Genomic DNA, 24,245 nt, shown 5'->3' on the forward strand with positions numbered 1-24,245 from the left:
TTCAAACAGAACAAAGGGATAGTACATGGTTTAAAATAAGAAAAAATATACAATAGGGCTGTATCATTTTAGCATACTTATTTAATCTGTATGCTAAGAAAATAACCCAAGAAGCTGAACTATATGAACAAGGTTGTAGCATCAGGATCGAAGGAAGACTTTATAACAACCTGTGATACGCAGATGACACCTTACTCACAGAAAGTGAAGAGGACTTATTGCACTTACTAATGCTTTACAACTCAGTGTAATGACAAATACTTCATTTTATTTGGATCCATAATCAGATTGCTCCCTAGAGGCGAGGATGGTGAGACTTTGTAACACATACTTTGGACATGTTATCAGAAGGGACCAGTCCCTAGAGAAGGACATCATGCTTGGTAAAGTAGATAGTCAACAAAAAAGAAGACCCTCAGCAAGACAGACTGATACAGTGGCTGCAACAATGGGTTCAAAAACAGCAAGGATTGTAAGGATGGCGCAACACAGGGCAGTGTTCTGTTCTGTTGTACAAAGATATGCTCACTACGATTCGGAATCAACTCAAGTGCTCCTAATATCGCCATATAATTTAACAACTAATTCGGTATTATCCTGTGTTAGTCAGTATTATTTCCATGCTTGCGACTGGCATTCAATAAATATTTGCTGAAGCAATGAATGAATCTACTACAGTATACTCAACATTTGCATTGTGAGCTTCTTTCTGTATATGGTGAACATGAGATACGTTAACCAGTTAGAATTGCACTGATATCTATTTAGCTTTGAAAGTGATACATAGTTTGATAACAGACAAAGATTCATGAATATGTAACCCAAAAGCCTGTCAGGAGAAAGAAACATTCTGAAATAAATTATCCATTCAATGAGAAAGATTTTAATAAAGATTGTATTCTTGTCCTCCTAGGAAAATGGATTTTTCAAAAGCCCAATATAACATGTTTGTTCCAAATTTTGTAGCAGTATTTAGTATTGAAGGAGCACTAGTAGTGCAGTGGTTACGAATCGGGCTGTGAAACTTAAGGTCAGCAGTTCAAAACTACCAGCTGTTTTTCAGGAGAAAGATGAGGCTTTCTGTTCCCATAAAGATTTACAGCCTTGGAAACCCCGTACAGGGTCGCTATGAATCAGAACCGATCCACGGCACGTAACAACCACCACCACCACCAGCACCATTTAATACAGAGAATATTCCTCGTAGACAACTACCCTCCTCTTTGAGAATTCTTGAAATGGTTTACAGAGATTTTAAAATTTTATAATGACAAATTTACCAGAGCTCTTACAATAAAAAGAATGCACAAGATATAATATAAAAACAAATAATGTAATATAAAGATTATTCATACAAAAACTACAAAGAGCTGAAAAATAACAAAAATGTTCAACCACACTAGAGAAATCACAAAATGAAATTTAGATTAATAGAAGCAAGATTACATATTGTTGTTAAGTCGGTTGCGACTCACTCGTCCTAGAAACATTTAAAACCACTAAGACTTCACAGATTATTATTTGATACAACACAATCCTATTTGACAGTCGTCACAGTTTGTGTTTTCAATATTAAGCATCTGAAATAATCTACTACAGGTAAGTCATGGACTAAAAGTGGTGGTTCTGTAGAATAAGAACTGGACTGGAAGCCTTAAGGATGACAGTTCGAGCCCACCAGCTGCTCCATGAGTGCTCTGGCAAAGATATGCAGCTTTGGAAACCCTATACAGAGTAGCTGTGAGTCGGAATTAACTCGACAGTACTGAACTAAGATACTCACTTTTAGTTGAAAATCACTGCATTAAATTAATACAAAGGAACAGTGCAACAAAGAAATTAATCAAGAGAAGTGCAAAATGTATAAACCTTAAAGTATTTTTAATGTGTACACTGTGATTTTCCAACTGTTTTCCAACTATCACAGGTCACCTTTCAAGACATTAAGGCAATTAAGTTGACTGCCTCATTATATGGAAATGAGCTTTTTAGGATTTTTTAAAAACTCCTTCAAAATAGTTTAGTTAAGCTAGGAGATAGATAAGTTATAGGAATGATGATGCCCAGAAAGAAAAACAAACAAGCTGTATAAACAGGTGACAGAGTTGAGAGGGGAGTTGGTTGTGACAAATCAAAAACTCAATTATAGCCACTGCCATCCAGTCAGTCCTGACTCATAGGGACCACACAGGACAGAGGAACTGCCCCAGAGGGTTTCCATTGCTGTGAAGCTTTGGGGGAGCAGAAAGCTTCATGTTTCTTTGGGGTAGCAGCTAGTGGGTTTGAACAACTGACCTTCAGGTTAACAGCTCAATGCTTACCCCTCAGCACCACCAGGACTCTTGTGGTTGTGTCAGGGAGTGAGAAGTGGGAGGCAGCAAGTGCTTCCTTTCAAATACGTTTTCTCAGACTAACGTGCATCCAAATCTTTTCAAAATGCTTGTCATCTTCCTCCTCAAGAACACCCTTCCGAGAAATATAACTAGGAAGGATTAGCTGCTGCCTATAGAAGCTTTGAACAAATTAAGAAAGAATGAAGTCTCACTTTAGAGTTTGCCCACCAAATTTCCAAATACCAACAGTTGGCAAGACACCAACAACCAGGAAAGAAATAACCACAATGCTTTGAAAACTACAAAAGTGATGCTTATGTCATGAAAGCCATTAAGTGATTTTTTTTTTTTTTTAAATAAACTGTGTCTGTGACAGACTATTCAGCTAATGTTTAAAACTTGGGTCCAGCTTCTACACTGGTCACTTACTATAATGAAGTACTTATCATATTTTCTTCATGAAGTAGAATACATTTTGACTAAGTGAATCTTGATTCTTTTGAAAATTAACAGCTTTTTGTCAAACAACAGTTTCATGAAATAAATCAAATTGTTTATTCTTCTTTTTATTTACATTGTAGGCTACAAAAATACTGTGCAAAGTCCTTTTTCATTAGCATGACATGTAAATAAGCACATGTGACAACCCACCGGGAAAGGATGAAATAAGAAGCTAGGAAGACGAGCCTCCAGTAAGAGTTCTACTACTGCCTCCTGGTGTTAACTTGCTGCTGCTGTTGCTATTGTTGTTACTTGCCATGGAGTCAGCCCCAATGCATACTGAGCCCAGGTACAAAGAACAAATGTTGCCCAGTCCTGCATCGTCTCCCTGAAATGTTGTGGATGACCTGTGATAATCCATAGGGTTTCCATGGGCTGATTTTCAAAAGGAGATTTCTAGGGTTTTTTTTCTTAGTCAGTCTTAGTCTGGAAGCTCTGCTGAAATGTGTTCAGCATCCTAGCAACACTCCGCACGAGAATCACTGACTAGGAGTCGAACCTGGGTTTGCCACGTGGAACAATTCTGGTTCTGAACCACCAATGCCCCCTTAGACAAGATATACAGCATGGTTATGTTACAAAACTTTATGACTTGCACTGGTTGAAAATTCTGAAAGATTTTTAGATGGAAAAATAAATAAATAATGGCTAAGCTTCGTCTCTCCTACTTTGGACATGTAGTCCGGAGGAAACAATCGTTGGAGAAGGATGTCATGCTGGGTAGGGTGGAGGGTCAGAGAAAAAGAGGAAGACCTCCAACGAGATGGATCGGCCAGGTGGCATCATTGATGGACTTGGGGGTGGCAGCGGTGGTGAGGTTGGCCCAGGATCGAGCATTGTTTCGTTCTGCTGTGCATGGGGTCGCTATGAGTCGGTTCCGACTCAATGGCACCTGACAACAACAACAACATCTTCCCTATGCTCAAATAGTAAGACCTTCAAGATGGGAACGTATCAAGGATTAATCCTATCCAAAGATTACTATTGAAAAATCACTCCATTAATCACATAAATGTGAAATCATATGAACTCTAAATGAAAAGAACTTTAAGGTTACCTTGAAAGTACTTAGAGGCTTTCTTTGAGCACTTGAACCAATCATTTGTCAAGATGCAAATCAGTTAATACTTAAATACTCATGATCACTATGAAGTTTCAAGCTCACAAACCAGTTTTAAAGCTCCAATTTCAGCAATTTTCCCCAGGGAACCAACTGTCAGGGCTCTGTGTCATGCTTTTGTTTTTTAATATGACTTATGTCCAACACAGGCTTCCAAGGATGTAGAAGAGGAAAAAGACTCAACACTGAAAATTCAGTAAGGAAGACCCAGAGAGTTAAATGAGGATCTGATGAATGAAAACTCTTCATACTAACCAGAAGCTGCTACTGCTCTTGTTGTGTGCCGTTGAGTCCGTTTCGACTAACACAGACCCTGTACTGGAGTCCTGCTATGGTGCTGTGGGTTAATGAGCTAGACTGCAAAGTCAGTTTGAACCACAATGTTGGTGGTTCACGCTCACCAGCCGCTCCTCAGAAGCCCTATACAGGGTCACTGTGGGTCAGAACCAACTCAACGGCACTTAACAATAGGGTATCTCAGAGGAATTGGTGGGTTTGAACTACTACCCTTGCTGTTACCAGTCCAGTGTTTATACTACAGCGTCACACCAGGACCTAAGTCCCATTATTTCCTCAGGGAGCAGAAAAGGATGGGGCGCAAGGGCTGGCCTAATGTCTTGGCATAATGAATGGGACTACAAAGATGAATGAGTAAACTCTGGCTGACTCTGATCAGTGATTCCTTGAACTAGACTCTTCTCATCACTTCGGGGAAAATGAAGAAGTTTATAAAATGGGTTAGTATCTCTAGTCAGAGCAGCCATGTAATATTACCTTCATGCATTCATTCAGCAAGCAATTACTGTACCAGGTGGAGTAAATCAGAGACTCACACAAAATGAAATGAATGCAATGAAAAGAGGGCTGGCAGTGAGGTGGGGGTGGCATGGTGCAGTAAGAGCATCTTTCAGGGAGTAACAGAGGGATCAGGGAATGCTTCCTGAAGAAACTGAGAACTACAGAATTGCTGCTGCTGCGTTGTTATTGTTGTTAGGTACCATCCAGTCAGTTCCTACTCACAGTGACCCTATTCACAACAGAAGAAAACACTGCCTACTCCTACACCATCCTCAAAACTGTTGTTAACATTTGAGCTCACTGCTGCCTACATTTGTCAATCCATCTAGTTGAGGGTTTCCTCTTGTTCACTAACCCTCTCTCTAACTTTATCAAACATGATGGCCTTCTCCAGGGAAGAGAACCTCCTGACATGTCCAAAGCAGGAGAGATGAAGTCTCACCATGCCAACTTCTAAGGAGTATTCTTGGCTGTACTTCTTCTAAGACAGATTTGTTTGTTCTTCTTCTAGAAGTCCATGGTACTTTTAATATTCTTCTGAAACACCCTAATTCAAATGTATCAATTCTTTGTTCAACTTTCACATGTATATGAGGCAACTGAATATACCACAGCTTGGATCAGACGCACTTTAGTCTGATATATTTTGCTCTTCAACTTTTTAAAGAGGTCTTTTGTTACAGAGGTTGCTACAAAGGTACCTAATGCAAAATATCAGTTGATTTCTTGACGGCTGCTTCTTTGAGTGTTGACTGTGGAGGCTAATCAAATGAAGTCTTTGACAACTTTAATCTTTTCTCCACTTGTCATGATGTTATTTATTGGTGCAGTTGTGAATATCTTTGTGTTTTTGAGGTGCAATCCATACTGAAGGGTGTAGTCTCCCATCTTCATCAGTAAGCATTTTAAGTCCTCTTCGCTTCCAGAACAAGGTTGTATCATCTGCATATTGCAGGTTGTTAATGAGTCTTCCTCCAATCCTCATGTCACATTCTTCACATAATCCAGCTTCTCAGTTATTTGCATAAAAACTGAAAAAATATGGTAAAAAGATAAAACCCTGATACACACCTTTCCTGATTTTAAATCATTCAGTATCCCCTTGTTCTGTGTAAATGATCTATGCACAGGTAGAACTGTTGTTGTTGTGAAGTGGTGTTGAGTCACTTGCAACTCACAGTGACCCTGTATAGGATTTCCGAGGAGCAGCTGGTGGGTTTGAATTGCCAACCTTTCTGCTTGTAGTCCAGAGCTTAGCAGATGTTAAACAAGGAAAGAGTTGTGTGGTGAGAAGAGAAAAAAACACTGAAGATAGGAAAGTGCATGGTCAAAAAGGGTTGGCTTAGACAGATCTGAGCAGTACCATGTTACTATGTTCTGGAGAAAGGGTGCAAGGAGAGACCATGAAATCAGATCCCACAGGTAAGGACTTTGATCTTTAACCCCAGAGCATCAGGAAGCCACTGAATGCTCAAAAGCAGGGGCAGGGATTTTAAAATAGTCAAATTAAAAAAAAATTGTTTACAGTCATCTAGCTATTGACACAGGTTTGAACTTCACCTCTCGTAATTTATAAGGCCACAAGCTCTTAGAATATAGGAGTCAGTCAAAACATCTCCAACTCACTCATGGCAAAGGCCAGCTAACTCTGATGGGTATAGGAACATTCTCCAATCCACTAATTAATTCCACCCAGTCTCCTTGGTTTCTCTTGTTATCCCATATACTTATGTTGTTGTTAAGCGCTGTCAAGTCGGTTCCGACCCATAGCGACCCTGTATAGGGTTTCCAAGGAGCCGCTGGTGAGCTTGAACTGCTGACCTTGCAGTTTAAATGGCTTTGCAGTCTGGAGCATTAACCCATAGCGCCACACCAGGACTCTACACATATAAACATCCAAAAATAGCTGTCCTAAAGAATGACAGCTCTGGTAGCATAGTGGTTATGAATCGGGCTGCAAACCGCAACGTCAGCAGTTCGAAACTACCAGCTGCTCCATGGGAGAAAGATGAGGTGTTCTGCTCCCGTAAAGATTGACAGCCTCGGAAACCCTGTTCAGGGTCGCTATGGGTCAGAACCGGCTCGAGGGCACTTAACAACAACAACAAAGAATGACAAGGCTTTTTTCTCATGGATTAGCAAATCTAAGGTTTCTCTTCATTACTTAAGTAGATGCATTTTCTACTTAAAATTTCTTATCTCTGAAGCCACAGGACCAGCTACTTCTGCTAGATCATCTCTAATGCTTTTCGTGGTCAAAAAATATAAGATACATTCAACTGAGAACCTCAGCAAAAACATACGAATCCTGAGCATCCTAAACATATTTGCCACCTACACTATTTAACTTTGTTTTTTTATTCCCTATATGCTATACGTGTCAACCTGGTATGGCGGTGTAGAATCAGCACTGGACTGTGAACCACAAAGTCAGTAATTCAAACTCACCAGTTGCTCCTTAGAAACTCTATCCAGGGTCACTATGAGTTGGAACCAACTCAAGCGCACTTAACAACAACAATACTTGTCACCTCCATCATATAGGACTCACACTTTCTAGGTTCTTTATTCTGAGCCCAGGCAACTCTGCTATGAAAATTTAAATTTTAAAGTTTAGTCTACACTCTGCTCATGCATAAGCAAACTCATATGCCAAATGAAACACAGAAGCAAGATTTAGTGCAGCCCCAGTGGCACCTGGGAAGTATTTGTGAGGAATACCTACGGGATGTCAAACACATCCAAATGTAAAGGGAGACTTTTACTTCAAACTGCACAGCACACAAAGTCAATCTTAAATGCATTCTCATATTTGACATCAATAACACAGGCAGAGGCTAAAGCTCATGGGTCCCATGTGGCACCCAAATGGTAGCATGCTACAAATGCTTGAGAGCAAAGGCATACTTGCTTCAATCCCAAGTCTATAGTTGACCAGCAGGTAGTCCTCTGACAACTAATTCATTCAACTATCAGTGGACAAACTGTATGTCTACAGTACAGTATTCATGTGAGAAACATTTCACAGGCTTAAGAGCCATAGTCTACATGTGGTAGGAAAGACGTTTCCTAGTCCTCTGCCCACTCTTGCTCACACCTGCCTGCTGCTGCTATTGTTGATGATGTTAGGTGCCATCGAGTGATTCCAGCCCATAGCTCTGGTTAAGCACGTGGCTGCTAATAAAAAATGTTAGCAGTTGGAACCTGCCCAACAACTCCACAGAAGGACCTAGCAATCTACTTCCATAAAGATGACTGTGTGTTGTTAGGTGCCATCAAGTCAATTCCAATTCATAGCTACCCCATGTGACAGACTGAACTGCCAGTGAAGGGTTTTTCAGGCTGTTAAGTTTTACAGAAACAGACTGCCAAGTCGTTATCCCACAGAGCCACTGAGTGGGTTTGAACCTTCAACCTTTCACTTAACAGTCAAGTACTTAACTGTTGTGCCACTAGGGTCTCTGTTTAACTGTTGGCACAGTCCTGGTGTGGCACTGCAGGAAAATGCTTGGACTGCAAGGTCAGTTTGAACCACAAGGTCGGCAGTTCAAACTCACCAGCAGCTCCTCAGAAACCCTATACAGGGTTGCTACAAGTCAGAATTAACTCAACGGCATTTAACAACAGTTGTATAACCAGCTTTTTTCCTACAGTGGCAGTGGGAGAGCATCCAGGTAAATGGACTGAGCTACCATTTTACTGTTGGTGTTAATTATCCATTGTTGTTTAGTCAATTCCAAATCATAGCAACCCTGTAGGACAGAGTACTACCTCATAGGTTTCCAAGGCTGTCATCTTCAAGGAAGCAGATGCCACCACCTCTTGCTCCCTGGTGGGTTCTTCCCTGTTGGGTTCTAACTACCAACCTTTACCTTAGCAGCTGAGTGCTTTAGTCATGACCCCACTAGAGCTCCTAGTTGCTGATGAGGAAGGAAGAATACTTCAAGGGACATTCCACACAGTCTCCCATCATTGTAGCTATGACAACATATGTTGTCACTGTTGTTCGGTGCCATCAAGCCGCTACCAACTCATAGCAAGCCTATGCACAGCAGAACAAAACACTGCCGGATCCTGGGTCAACCTCACTATTGTTCCCATCTTTGAGTCCATCGACGCTGTCACTTGGCCAATCCATCTAGGTTTGTTTTAAGACTCACAGCAATAGTAACAGGAGAAGAATTGAGCAGATAAAGACAGTGCTGAACTCCCACCTGTTCCAGGCCACAGACCTTACTCAACACTGTTTCCTGTCATCTGACCTCCAATCCATGGGAAATAGTAGCTTCTCAACAACTTCTCAAGTGGAACCCATCAATTCAGTGTGGACTTGAAAGAGCCTTTCCGATATTTAGAAAATATGGCATAAGTAGGATGCTATAGGATAAGCACTGGACTGCTAATCACAAGCTAGCTGGTTCAAGCCCACTTGCCACTCCTCAGAAACCTTACACAGGGTTTCTATGAGTCAGAACTGACTTGAAAGCGCTTAACAACATCAGATCACTTGGTAACTACAATAGTATGCATTTGAGCTATTTCTGTTTTTTAAAAAAAAGACCATTTTCTAATTTGTTTCTATTTTCTTCACACATATCCCTGGGATGGAAAAGAGGAGTGAGCAATGTGAAATTTAGGATAAGCAGTGGATCGCACAATCATCTGAACCTCAAGGGCCAGTGGCTCAAACTCACCAGATGCTCCTTGGAATCCCAATACAGGGTTGCTTGAGTCGGAAGCGACTCAAATGCACTTAATAAACTGGTTGGAGACAAGACAAAATTATATTTACCAAAGAAACACCATCCTTTGTAACATCAGGACACCACAGGGTGATAAAAATAGGCAACACTGGGGAAGGAAAAAAGACAGGATCCATGTGAGCGCTCCAGAGAAATCTGACATTCACATCTTGAGTAAAACCAGACTTCCTTCTCAAGCTTAAAGAGAAAGGATTGGATATACTGTCTCCTGAAAAGTACTTCCCCCTTATGAAGTTTAGATAATAGCTCTACATTTGGCAAAGCAGTGGTGATTTGTACCAATGTTCCCTAAACAACCAAAGACATTTGAGCAGCTGAAAAATGCCCCTTTTGACCTCTACCTTATAGCTCCATGGTTGGTGCTTATAACACACATTATGATTAACAAGGATAAAGGCAGACACTCTACACAAGTCTAGACAGCCTCATCTGAGAGTTGAAACAATCTTTTATGAAGAAATTCAATGCCTCTGCAAACAATAATGCTGACAGGTGATGAAAAAGTTATAGATACTGGCAGGTGATTTATGAAAAAAAAAATCTTTGGAAAGCTAAACAATTGTGATTTTTGCTCCTTTGTAGATTTTCTCAGCCATAGATTATAAGTATGAACACCTTTATACAAACAGAACTAAAGACAGGCACTGGGCATGCCCCTGGAATCTAACAGAGGCGATCCTTGGCTGAATATACATTGTCAGCTGCATGGGAATAACATCAATAGGATGGCAATTAGGAGAGTAGTCTGAATGGACTAAGGAATGCAGTATTATAAAATAAATTAATAAAATCCATAAGGTGGTAGCTGAGCAAAAATTGAGATGAGAACCCATGATGTGTCCATAAAACTAGAATGAAAAGCCTGAATGAAACTGTCAACTTCAGCAATGCCAGAGGGGTGAGCAATATGAAATTTAGGATTTCTTTCCACACTAAGTAAGTGGCCAGCCATGGACAACTGATATCCACTTGTCAGACACTAATGGTGTTTCATACAGAGGTTATTCTTGGCTATTCAACCATAAAGTTCTGTCAGAAGAGTCCCCACTGAATAGTTTTCATCTTGTCCAGATGGGTCTGGTTAAAAGAGATGGGGACAAGATTCTTATAATTCAACAGTGAGTAATTGTTATCATGACTAATTGTGACTGTCACAATTGTAAAGGTAGAAGTTTTTGTAACAAAAATGAGGGAGTAGTTAATCTTACAATCCAGAAACAGAGGACCCTAGAACCATCAAGGGAGAAGAGCACGAGAGGAACGTGGGACCCTATTCAGAGAAGCAGCGACACCAGAGATGGAGGCAGAGATGGGGAAATGGAGACAGGGAGCAGTTGAGGACTCTAGATTCATGGAAAGAGAGGAACTGGGGACTGAGAGCTGACTGCCAGGAGGCAGACTTGCAGAATGTGCTCTTTGGTGCTTTAAATTATTATATATGCCTAAATGCTGTTGTTTGTTTTTTTTTTAAAAAAAGAGCTAAAATGAATAGAGAGAAATACTGTTCACTAATGGTACATGGAGGGGATTACAATCATTGTAATGAAACAAAGTATATGATTTGTTGAATGTAAAACGATGATCTGCCCTGTAAATTTTCACTCAATTCACAACAAAAACTTTTTTAAAAAAGTTCTGTCAGAGACCATCTCATTCACCACTGATCACCTTCAAAAGACTTTGGAGATCCATGATATCCTTAAATCTACCTTCAAACACAGCAAGATGGAATGACATCCACCTCCTGCCTTCTCTCAAAGCCCCAATATCTGATTCTCTTTTCTCACATTCAGTTGGGTGCCAAGGGTTATTGCAAAAACTCCTGAACTCATACTCTTCCTCTGTTACTACCCCGTTCCAAAGCCATCCTCCAATTACCACTAGTTCTAATCCCATTTTACAAACTACAGCCAAAGTAATCTTCTCAAAACCAAGTAAAATCGTAGCATTTTCCTGTTGGAATTATCATTTGTTTTTTATTAGAGATTTTTCCTATTTTATTATGTCGGGTGTTTTAGAATTGTTTTATTAAGATTGTCAGTCTTATCAAAAGGGCAGCTTGCACCCCAGGACAAACTTCTGAAGGGTTGGGATAGGAGGAGGGATGAAAACAGGAAACATAAGGAGGAAGTGGGGAAAATGATGTTCATTGTGCGGATTACAATCAATGTAATGAAGCAAAATGTGTTATGAACTGTTAAGTGAAAAACTGATATGCTCTGTAAACCTTCACCCAATTCTCAACAAAAATGTGGCTGGATGGATAGAAATCTTCAATTTTTAATTGGGTTTTCAATCAACTTTTAAATTTTTTATATTGCCATTGTTGTTAAATGCCTTCTAGCTGGTTCCAACTCATAGTGACCCTGTATAGGATTTCCTAGGAGTGGTTGGTGAGCTTGAACCACTGACCTTAACAGTTCAAACCGACTTCGCAGTCCAGTACATTAACCCCACAGCGCCACACCAGGACTCCATATTTCACTAGTCTTCATTTATGTCAGATTCCAATCAAATCTAATACTGAATAAGGTCATTTTCAAGTAAGTCCACAAACTCATCGATGTTTTTCTCTTTGAGCAGTGAAGATTAATTCCATTCCACTATGTACAAGACGTAGTAGCTCTCTTCTAACAAACAGAGTAAGTTAGAAGTGAAGGTGTGTCACCTCAACACCATGTCATAAAAAGACATGTGGCTTCCTCCTTGCTCTCTCTCATCTGGAGTTACTCACTCCGGAAGAAGCCAGTCTCCATGCTGTAAGGACACTCAGGCAGCTCCACAGAGACCTCCACCTGCAGAGGAAACAAAACCTTATGCCAACAGCCAGGAATGAGCTGAGGCCATCTGCCTGGAGTCTTGTGAGTGAAACCTCTTGGAGTGATGCTCCTGCCTCAGTGGAGCCTTTAGATGATGCAGTCTCTGTAACAGTTGGACTGCAATATCATAAAAGACCTTGAGCCAGAACTCCCAGCCAAGCCTGTCCTAGATCCCTAACCCACAGAAACGATCATAAAATAAATGTTTGTGGTTTTGCACTGCTAACTTGTGGGTGATTTGTAGCACAGCAGTAGATTAACTGGTTCACCATAGTTTTCAGCCTCACATCACTGCCTCCCCGGAATGCTCTTCTTCTCCAGTCCTGAGTGTCCAAACGTTAATCCTCTTTGCAAGCTCACAGACCATCTTCTCCAGAGAACCATCCACAGACCTCCACTTCCCTAATTATCCAAAATCTGGAAACCATCACTCCTTTCTTTGATTTCCCAACAAAATTTATTTGTATTTGATTGCAAGTAAAACTGCCTAAAACAAATTTGGCCAAATGTAAATCCAATTCATCTAATACCCATGTGCTTAAAATGTGTCACTTAAAAAATACAGTTTTAGCAAACTTGTTGCTGTTGTTGTTAAGTGCCATTGAGTTGATCCCGACCCCTAGTGACCCAGTATAGATAGGGTTTTCAAGAAGTAGCTGGTGATCTTAAACCACCGAACTTTCAGTTCAAATGGCTCTGCAGTCTGACACATTAGCCCACAGCATCATACCAGGACTCCTTAGCAAACTTGTTGTTGTTAAGTCCCGTCGAGTAGGTTCCGACTCATAGCAACCCTATATAGGGTTTTCAAGGAGCGACTAGTGAGCTTGAACCACCGACCTTGCAGTTCAACTGGCTTTGCAGTCTGACACATTTATCCACAGTACCACACCAGGACTCCCCTTAGCAAACTTGCAGCTCCTTAAATATGCCAAGCATACTCCTACCCTCACCTCCTTCATGTCTTTGCATTAATGTCACCGTCTCAGCAAGGCCTTCCTTGATCCCTTACTTAAAATCACCACATTCCACACTCCTTCCCACCACCACCACCCCAAACACAGCCAGCACTCCCCAGCCACTATCAAAGTTTTCATTTATCCATTGCCTTTTTCACAATCTAACATAATGAATTATATCACTTCCTCCTCTCTAGACCACATGCACCAGTTAGGCAATGACTGTGCTGAATTGTTCAGTGCTGTCTCCCCAGGTCCTGCAACAGTGCCTGACATATAGAATGTGCTCAATAGAAATTTTCTGAATAAGTGATCAGGACTGTAGTATTTTATATGCCACACAACAGCTGCAACACCAGCTAACCACTTCTGTACTTTAGATACCTGTGTGGCACTGTAGGATAAGCACTGGGCTACAAGGTCAGTTTGAACCACAAGGAAGGCTGTTCAAACTCACTAGCCACTCCTCAGAAACCGTATACAGGGTCACTACGAGTCAGAACTGACTCAATGGCACTTAACATCAACAACAAAAATGTCTACTGGTGAGTATTTTAACCAACCAACTGAGGTTTAATCAATCTCTCCAAAGCCCGTCTATCAAGTTTGTTGCACTATGATGGCTTACATGTTACTATGATGCTGGAAGCTATGCCACGTCACCAATGGTGAACAAGTTTCAGTGAAGCTTCTGGTGATCTACTTCATAAAATTAGCTAATGGGAACTCTATGGATCATGACAAAATTTTATCCAGTATAGATGAGATGCCCTAGGCTGAAGACACTCAAAATACACAGTGACAGTAACATCAGACTCAAGCATAGTAGTGATCATGAAGATGGTACAGAAATAACATCTTTTGTATAATACAGGTACTGAGTCAGAGCTTACTCGATGGCAGTTAACAACAATAACAATCATTGGTTAAAAAATGAAACAGAACCTAGAAACATCCTAAAGTAGACAATCTATAAAGATATATCTGAATGACTTCATGGTTCTATCATATGTAAATCTTTGAGTTTGATTAAATGTGATTTTGGGTAATCATGTGATTACCTAAATTGATCTATGGGCCAACTGCTCCCCTCCTTTGTCTCTAGGTGTACACCAAGAGGGACAAGGGGGAGGGGGACTCTTTTTGTTTCAGGTCTTGTACATCTTAATATTCCCTGCAGTGCCCAGCTAATGGAACAAATCTATCCATGTTTACTAAGTGATCAGGACTGTAGTATTTTATATGCCACACAACAGAATTAAGTATCCACACTAATAAGCCACCTTTTCCCCTTTCCCAAAAAGCAAGCAGCAGGTATGTCCATATACACATGGCCATAACAATGCTACCATGAAGAACATCGTCATTCAACTGATGAAGTCTCCAAGGCAACTGACCTAGTGACTATTATTTTATCAAAGACAAGTTAGAGGTGAAACCTTGGCCTCTTTAACTCACAGCATTCTTGGCTCAATTATACTGCTGTTACCAAAAGAGGAAAGCAAAACAGAAAACGTTGTCCCTTTATCTGACATACAACATAAGGCTCTTAGTAACAATCCATATACACACATCATAAAGGGTCCAATTCTAACAGCAGATAATGATATTCATAATGAATGAGGTTGCTTTAACATTATTCCATGGCTTAATAATAATTCTAAAAAAATTAGTTGCAATGCCCAGTAATCTGATGCCTGATCACCAAGAAGTAGTTCAAAACAGAAATGTTCTTTGTTTTTAAAATACAGAACAATGCTGCAAGGGAGATGTCTAGCTATGATATAACCAGAGCTTTGTATCATCTCAAGGACATGCAGTTACACTTCCGTTCCGGCACAGAAAGCACTACTATCTTTAGAGCAGGGGTCATCACACTACAGCCTGTGAGGCAAATCCCATCTGCGGCCCACAATTTAAGAGAGATTTTTGCATGTTTAAATAGTTTTGAAAAATCAAGCTTGTACGAAATTCCGATTGCTGCGTTCTTCAGTAAAGCTTTACTGAAACGCAGTCTCATTCCTTCACTCACATATTTACATTGTCTCTATCTAGTTTTACACCACAGCAGCACTGAGTTCATTACCAAAGAAATCATATGGTCCTTAAGGCTGAAAACACAGTCTTCTCCTTTACAGAAAACATTTCCTGATTCCACGCTTTAGGGTATGGATGCTGGAGCCTGACTGCCTAATCCCAATGCTGTCACTATCAACAGCGTGCTCTTGAGCATATTTACTTAAGCTTTCTGCACCTCAGTTTCCTTATCTGTAAAATGGACTCAATAATGGTACCTTCCTTGTAGAGTTACCACGAGCTGTAAATGAAATAGCACAGATGAAGCATTTAAAACATTACCTGTCATACAGAAAGTCCTTACTAAGTATCAGTTATTCCGCTTCCGTCTGTCAACTTGCTGTATTAATCATGGTTTCTAGTAGATGCTAGAAGCTGTGCCACTGGTATTCCAAGAATCAGCAGGGTTGCCAGAGATAATGGACAGGTTTCAGCAGAGCTCGTCGACTAAGAGAGACTAGGAAGAAAGGTCTGGTGATCTACTTCCAAAAGTTAGACAATGAAAGCTTCATGGATCACAAGAGATTATCTTCCAATATAGTGCTGGAAGATGAGCCATGTAAGTTGGAAGGCACTCAAAACACCCAGTGGTTGCAACAATGGTCTCAAGCATCCCAAACATCATGAAGATGGTGTGGGGCTAGGCAATGTTTCATTCTGTTGTACTTGGCGTCACTGTTGAGTCCGAACTGGTGGGACAGCAACAACATGTTAGTTATAATGATCGTTGTTTCTTGTGGGGAGATGAAAGATGAACTTGAGCAAAGTGGACAAATTTCAAACCACTCCCCCAAATCTATTTATCACGGTAGAACTGAATTATTATGAGACAAGAAGAAATGAGGAAAAAATGAAGAAAAACAAAACAGAACAGAATTAATAAGAGAATATGAAGAGGAAGGAAAGGGGAGGGGGAGATTTTCTAAGGACCCCCAACTCAGCAGAATCGTAGGTGGCCTATTCAAAGGAGAATTACAAATTAGGTTAATTTCATCTCTGCTTAACAGATTAAATAACTTCTACAGGATGAGTGGCTACTAATCATCATGTGGCAGCTGTCTCTCCAGGGGGAAATGCATTCTGAATTCCAAACAAGTGACTTACAGTGAACTGCTGGGTCAAGCCAATTGTTAAGTTGGGAACCTCCTGTATTTTACATTCCTAGACAAATGACAAGTGATAGTTGCAGTAAACTCTTGTTATCCACAGAAAGAAGCGAATTAAATGGAGACAATTTGAGTAAGGACCCTGTGTAGCTACAGGGCTGCTTTCAGTGTGACCCCCAAGAAGGCAAGGATCATCTTTCTTATCCCTGAGTTCTCATTTGATTTAGAATAGCATTCACTGCCTAACGTTAAAATAAAAAATGCATTTTTGTACATAAAAGAAAGTCTCATTCACCAAAAATGGGTCTGCATAGCCACTGGGAGGTAAACATGTTGCTAATAAAACACATATTGAACCTGTTACTGAGGTTGCAAAGTTATCTCTTTTTGCAATGGCTTACTTTCATATGAACATCTCTGAGCAAAGCTGAGTTTCAGTCTTGGCCATGTATCTTTAGAAATCACAGTCACCATTTCTCTGAAGTTATTATTTTTTTAAGTTACAATTCTACCACTATGAAACATCTACCTTTATTTCTCCATTCCCTCCCAAACTTGAGTCCTAAGAGCCTCACAATTTCTATGGTGTAAGCTTATGGTAACATTTTCCAGCAGAAGCTAAGCACATATATAAGTTATATACGACACTTGATATATCAGAATAACATGTCAATCCTTAGAAGAATAAAAACAAAAGACATTATCATCCAAGTAATTTCTGCAAACTTTTGCAAGTAAAAAGAAGTGATTGAAAGCAATGCATCCAAGAGAGTAATTTAGATGCTTTTGAGCTGGAGGCAAGTTTTTGAAACTCACTGAGAATGGATCTGCTGGGAGAGTCCTACTGAAGGTTTCGGCTTGAGGGTCAGGGTCATCTGGGCCAAAGGGCTGACTCTTGGGAGAGTGTCTGCCTTCTTAGATGACATGTGCTTGGAAGCTGGCTCAGGAGGGATCCAGTTGGAAGCAGGCCTGGGACTGTGTCCGCCAGCAACTGCAGTGGACGAGGTGTCTCGAGTGGCTGTTGTCTCACAGGCTTTTCCCTTTGTCCCTGGTTTGCACACACAGAGTTGAGGTCGCAGGCACATCCCTCCATTCTGGCATGGTGGAACACAGCTTGCTGCAAAGAGACAACAAAGACACTGCTTTGAGGGCAAGTATGGTACACTTCACTGATGCTTCCTAGGAGATAACAGTAACAGGATGTTCCCCAATAAAGTAAAACCATATTGAAAGACTTTATGATAATGACGGTGGCTATTATTTATTAAGGGCTTCCCATGTACTCATCCAAGGAGCTCTGGTAGTGTAGTAATTATGAATCGAGCTACAAACCTCAAGGTCAGCAGTTCGACACTACCAGCTGTTCAGTGGGAGAAAGATGAGATGTTCCGCTCCCATAAAGATTTAAAGCCTTGGAAATCCTGTACAGGGTCACTATGAATCGGAACCAACTCCACGGCACATAACCACCAACCATTAACTATGTACCAGTCCTGGTGTGGCGTGATGGGTTAATGAGCTGGACTGCAAAGTCGGTTTGAACCACAACGTCAGCAGTTCAAGCTCACCAGTCACTCCTTGGAAATCCTATCCAGGGTCGCTATGGGTCGTCACCAACTCAATGGTACTTAGCAACATGTGCTAAGCCCACCACCCATCTGTCAATCTGTCCTACAGTGGCAGTTTGCATGTTGCTATGATGCTGAAAGCTCTGCCACTAATACTTCAAATACCAGCAGGGTTACCCACGGTGGAGAGGTTCCAGTGGAATTTCCAGACTAAGAAGAAAGACCCAGCAATCTATTTCCAAAATTGAGTCAATGAAAACCTTATGGATCACAACACAACAGTCTGACTCGCTTGCTTTCGACATATCATCAGCAGGACTCAATTGCTAGGAGGATATCGTGTTAGTGAAACAGAGGATCAGAGAGGGCAAGGGAGACCCTCAGTGAGATGAACTGATACAGCAGCTGCAACAATGGACTGGAATGTACCAGCAATTGTGAGGATGGTGCAGGAAGAGAAAACATTTCACTCTCATACGTAAGGTCACTATTGCAGTTAGTTACCTGTCTGTGTGTCCAGGTACTGTTCTAGTATCTAGTATCTAATCTAATGCCCCAGCAATTGTTCTAAGTAAGGTCACTATTACAGTTTTTTATCTCTCTGTGTGTCCAGGTACTATTCTACTATTTATTAACTAATCTAATGCCCCAGCAATTGTTCTAAGTAAGGTCACTATTACAGTTCTTTATCTCTCTGTGTGTCCAGGTACTATTCTACTATCTATTAACTAATCTAATGCTCCAGCAATTGTTCTAAGTAGATATTTTATCCTGTCCTTTTTATAGATGGAGAAACAGACACTGAAGTTAAGTGATTTGCTGAAAGTCAATTGTTGCTGTTGTTGTTAAGTGTTGTCAATTCCAACTCATAGTGACCCTGCATATGATTTCTGAGAAGCAGCTGGTGGGTTTGAACCATCCACCTTGTGGCTCGCAGTCCAGTGCTTATCCTACAGTACCACACCACGAGTCCAAAAGTCACATCAATGTTAGTAAACAGAACCGCTGGATTTGATCCCAAGTGAGCTAGTTCCAAAGCCAAGATTCTCAGTCACCGTACAATAGCTACCTTCCAGAACTGCCTCAGAAACATAGGTGGCAAATCTTAAAAAATGTTCTGCCTTTATTTTAAATTGTGTTCTACAGCTTAAATTTAAATTTTGGGTATCCAAACAAGGTAGCGGAGTCCTGGGATGGCACTGTAGGATACTGCATTGGACTGCAAGGTCGGCTTGAATCGCAGGTTGGTAGTTCAAATCCACCAGCCGCTCCTTAGTAACCCTATTCAGGATTGCTATGAGTCCAAACTGACTCAACGGCACTTAACAACAAACAAGAGGGCAAAACAAAGCCCAAATCTAATCCCCAGAACCAAGAATTAGTCTTTTCTAGATTTCACATATACAGACTATCAGAGTTTGGAGAGACTGTTTTAAAATTTTAGTTCTATGCCACTTTTTGTAAGAGGAAGAAAGATGCAGAAACACCTAATATATGGTGCTACAGAATCAGCACTGGACTGTAAGATCAGCAGTTCAAACCTACCAGTTGCTCTTTGGAATCCCTATATAGAGATGCTATGAGTCAGAACCGACTCAACAGCACTTAAAAATGTTAACAGTTTGTAGGAAACTAGTGCACTGTACTTGGGGACTTCAAAGCATTCATGGAAAATTCCATTATCTTTCAAACCCATTTCCCACAAACTTTTTGAAGCCCCGCCATACACCACTCCTAGTTTATAGTGAAAACAACCACACACACACACAAAAAAAATACTTATTTGTCTCCTGTTTTCTGGGATGCATGTACACTAATACCTACTGAACATTTTTTCCAGAATCACCATGTTTTGGACAGTTTTAAAGATAGCAGAACTATGGGTCATGGTAAGCTAAGACTGGATTTTAACATCAACTAGGTTCGGTGGAGTATTGGTATGGTGCTGTAGGATACATACTGGACTGCTAACGACAAGATTATCAGTTAAAAATCGATCAATTGCTTCTTGGAAACCCTACACAGGGTTTCTGTGAGTCAGAAATGACTCAACAGCACTTAACAGCAGCAGGTCCTATGGAAAGCATTCTGGTGGTACAACGGTTTAAGGGATCAGCTGCTAACCAAAATAGTGGCAGTTCAAACCTACTCAGTAGCTCCAAGGAAGAAAGATATAGATGTCTGCTTCTGTAAAGATTAAAATCAAACCCAAACCACTACTGTGGAGTCAATTCTAACTCATAGTGACCCTATGTAGTGTTTCCAAGACTGAAAATCTTCCCAGGAACAGACAGCCTTATACTTCTCCCAAGGAGCAGGTATAGTATTTGAACTGCCGACCTTGTGGTCAGCAGTCCGTCAAGACTCCTTTTCTGTAAAGATTACAGACCAGGAAATCCTTTCGAGCATTCTATTCTGCCCAATAGGGTTTCTGTTAAGTCAGAATCCACTCGCTGGCAGAACACAGCAGTTCCCATTTTATTAGTAAATGTCATAGGCTATCAACAGGATTCCTTCTGTCACTTTATTTGTTCAAAAACATTTATTTTAACTACCCTTTGCTATCAGTCCACCCTTAGTTTAAACTCTTAGCCTTGAGACATGTTGTATCATTAAATCTCCCATAAATTTCATTGCAAAATTCAATCTGCAAAACAATTACAAAAGAGATCTAAGCAGTAAATGACAAGATGCCATCAAATAAGGTGTCAAATCCCTGAGATCTATTGATTTCGATAAAAGAAAAAAGATGGTTTCCCCACTTTCCTGCAATTGGTTCCTTTTGTTGTTATTAAACGCAATCAAATCAGTCCTGACTCATAGTCTGTATAGGGTTTCCAAGGAGCAGCTGGTGAAGTTTGAAGTCCAGTGCTGATCCTATTGCTTACAGCAAATAATAAATGCCCTTCCAGTGGAAGACCATAGGCTGAAAATTTTTTGAAAAGCTGATTTTTAAAATAATAAATCAAAGTATAGATACATGGATAAATAGTCTAGAGTTCCGGTGTGGCACTGCAGGATAACCTGCTAACCACAAGATTGATGGTTCAAGCTCACAGCCACTCCTTGGAAACTCAATACAGGGTCGATATGAGTCATAACCAACTCAAACACACTTAACAACAACAAAACATACTTATGTGTGGATGTATGGATAAATGGTGTGTTGTATTAGATAAATCTGCACACGACCTCTTTAAAGTGTTCACAAGCAAAGATGTCAGTTTAAAACTGACTAAAGCTCACATGATCCAAGTCATTGTATTTTCAATAATCTCATAGGCATGTGAATTCACTGCCAGACAGTGAATAAGGAAGACAATAGCAGAATTGATGCATTTGCGTTATGGTTCTGGAGAGAATGTTGAAGGTACCGTGGACTGCCAAAAGAACAAACAGATCTGTGTTGGAAGGCAGGTTGCTCCTTGGAAGTCAGGATGGCCAGACTTCGTCTCTCATGCTTTGGACATGTTATCAGGAGGAACCGGTCCCTTAAGAAGGATATCATGCTTAGTAAAATGGAGAGTCAAAAAAAAAGAGGAAGAACCCCAATGAGATGGATTGGCACAGTGGCAGCAGTGATGGGTTCAGGTATAACAACTGTGAGGTTTGGCGAAGGACGAAACAATGTTTCGTTCTGTTGTGCATAGGGTCACTATGAGTCGGTACCGACTCAATGGCACATAACAACAACAACAGATGGATGGTGACACTGAGGTAAATCACTTAACCTTGGCCTCTACAAGGATTAGTGTTCAGGGGAGTGGGGGGTGCGGCAATAGCTACTTGTTCCTCCAAGCCCTTCCCATAGCATACTTCTATAACTCAAACTCAAAAAAACAAAAAATTCGATGGGTTTCTCAAATACAGGATTCTAATTTTCTAATTTAGCAGAGCTGCCCTGAGCAACTAAACTTTGTTGCCGTAAGCAAATTTTGTTGAGGTATCTGAGATGCTACGGTCCCTACTGAGTGGCGGGTATTTATGGAATGTTACAGGAATGGAAATGGGCTCCACCCAGAGAGAACAGAAGCAGCTAGGAGAGAGGACCCAGCTCCGGAAGTTGAGCCTCTGCCAGTGTTCACCCCCCAGGCACTTTCATATATACATTCTCCTCATGCTTTCAATTAGAAGCATGTTTCAGTTTAACATCTGAGAATGATTTCCGCTTGCCTCCCTCCCAAGGTGTACTCCAAATGGCTACTCATCTACCGGGAAGGCTGCACTGAGCAAGCTCACAAAACCTGCTACAAAGGTGAAAATGCAACAAGAGCTGCCTTTGGTATGAATGAGAAGTATAAAAGGGGTGGGTTTTTTTTGTTGTTTTTTTACTCCTCAAATTTTAAATCTGACAGGGGAAGACCTCTTAAAGTACTAAGTAATAAAACAGAAAAACCTTTAGACTGTAAACTCACAAATATTTTCTCCCAGAAGGAAGAGGAAATTATGCAATATCCAGATGCTGTCAAGTTGACTCCAACTCACAGTGACCCCCTGTGTGTCAGAGAAGCACTGAGCTCCACTGGGTTTTCAATAGCTGATTTTAGAAGCAGATCACCCAAGTCTTGCTTTGGAGGCACCTAAGTGTACTCAAGGAGTCCTGGTGTGGCGCTGTGGGTTAATGCGCCAGACTGTAAAGCCGTCTGAACTGCAATGTTGGTGGTTCAAGCGCACCAGCTGCCCCTTGGAAACCCTATACAGGGTCGCTATGGGTTGGAATCAACGTGACGGCACTTAACAACAACAACAAAGGTGAACTCAAATCTCCAACCTTTATATCAGCAGTCTGGTGCTTCACTGCACCACCCAGCCGTTCGCATTATGCAACAGCGTGACTATATACAATACCAACCTTTTGTAGTACAATTTTAAAGGACAATCAGATCTATGAAAATTCAATGTTCTTGAATTCTGTGCTAGACTCAGACAGGAGCCCCCAAGAGCATACAGATCAGGAGGGGCTGGCTGGAACTCATGGGGATAGACTCCCTAATTGCTAAGACAAGACCCTCACATGACAGTTTACCCTGAAAAACAAAACCCATGTCATGGGACCACATTTTATCAAATCATTTTCCCCACTGCCATCGAGTAGATCCATGTGTGCAGAGCAGAATTCCTCTGTAGGATTTTTAAGGCTGTGAAAGGGTTTACAGAGTTTCCAAGGAACAGCTGGTGAGGTTGAGCCACTGACCCTGAGGTTAACAGCCCAGTGCTTATTCTACAGCTTTCTGAAGCAGATCACCAGGCTTGTCTTCCAAAGTGTCTCTGGGTGGGTTTGAACCTCCAACCTTTGCACCTCCCAGTGAAGCCTTTCCCCAGCAATAGCTGGACCACATATATTAGCAGTGGTTCCCAGACACCAGTGAAGACCTTTGGTTCTTGCCAGGACCAGCAGCAGCAGCAGCTACAAATACAGTAAAATGCAACTTCTTGGGCCACCCTAACCAAAACCAAAACCAAACCCACTGCCAAAGTGTCAATTCTGACCCATAATTCGTCCTGGTGGTGCCACAGTTAAAGCGCTTAGTTGCTAAACAAAAGGTTGGTGGTTCAAACCAACCAGCCAACCTACAGGGAAAGATATGGTGCTCTGCTTCTGTGAAGATCAACACCCTTGGAAACCCTATAGGGTATTCTACTGTGTCCTATAGGGTTGTTATGAGATGAATAAGGTCACTTTGCTGCTGCTGCTACTGCTGCTATTAAATGCCATCAAGTCGGTTCGGACTCATACCAACCATATGAGTATTTTCAAAGTACTTCCAAGGAGCTACTGGTGGGTTTGAACCACCAACCTTCAGGTTAGCAATCCAGTGCTTATTCCCCAGCAGCATACCAGGACTCCTGGGAACTTTATTTGTCACGTAAACTTTCACCAAGAAGGCAATAAAATACTATTTAAAACAAAAAAAAAGTCACATAATAATGTTGTTGCCACACCTTCTTCCCAAAGGTGAATTACGATGCGATAGTTAGACACTTGCAGGAGAAAAGATGAAGCTGTCTGTTCTCAAAGATTTATAGTCTTGGAAACCCTAGACAGAGTTGGTATGAGTCGGAAGCGACTCGGCGGAACCGACTCAACAGCACTTAACAACAACTTAGACACTTCATCAGTAAACAGCAGAAGGACTCTGGGAACTGTGGATGTCCTTCAAATGTTACTTGACTCTGTTTCAAAAAGAGTAAACAATATACA

At 41.0% G+C, this 24,245-nt stretch overlaps 1 protein-coding gene across 1 annotated transcript in view; it reads right to left on the reverse strand.

Moving 5' to 3' along the window:
• The window catches only part of LTBP1 (latent transforming growth factor beta binding protein 1), a 636,211-nt gene that overhangs the window by 546,180 nt on the left and 65,786 nt on the right, over positions 1-24,245 (reverse strand). The window contains exon 3 of the mRNA XM_006835152.1: positions 17,292-17,592. Within this exon, the coding sequence (XP_006835215.1) occupies positions 17,292-17,592 (301 nt within the window). The remainder of the gene's footprint in view (positions 1-17,291; positions 17,593-24,245) is intronic.

The sequence above is a fragment of the Chrysochloris asiatica genome, unplaced genomic scaffold (genome assembly GCF_000296735.1).
Source record: "Chrysochloris asiatica unplaced genomic scaffold, ChrAsi1.0 scaffold00016, whole genome shotgun sequence".
Lineage (NCBI taxonomy): Eukaryota > Metazoa > Chordata > Mammalia > Afrosoricida > Chrysochloridae > Chrysochloris > Chrysochloris asiatica.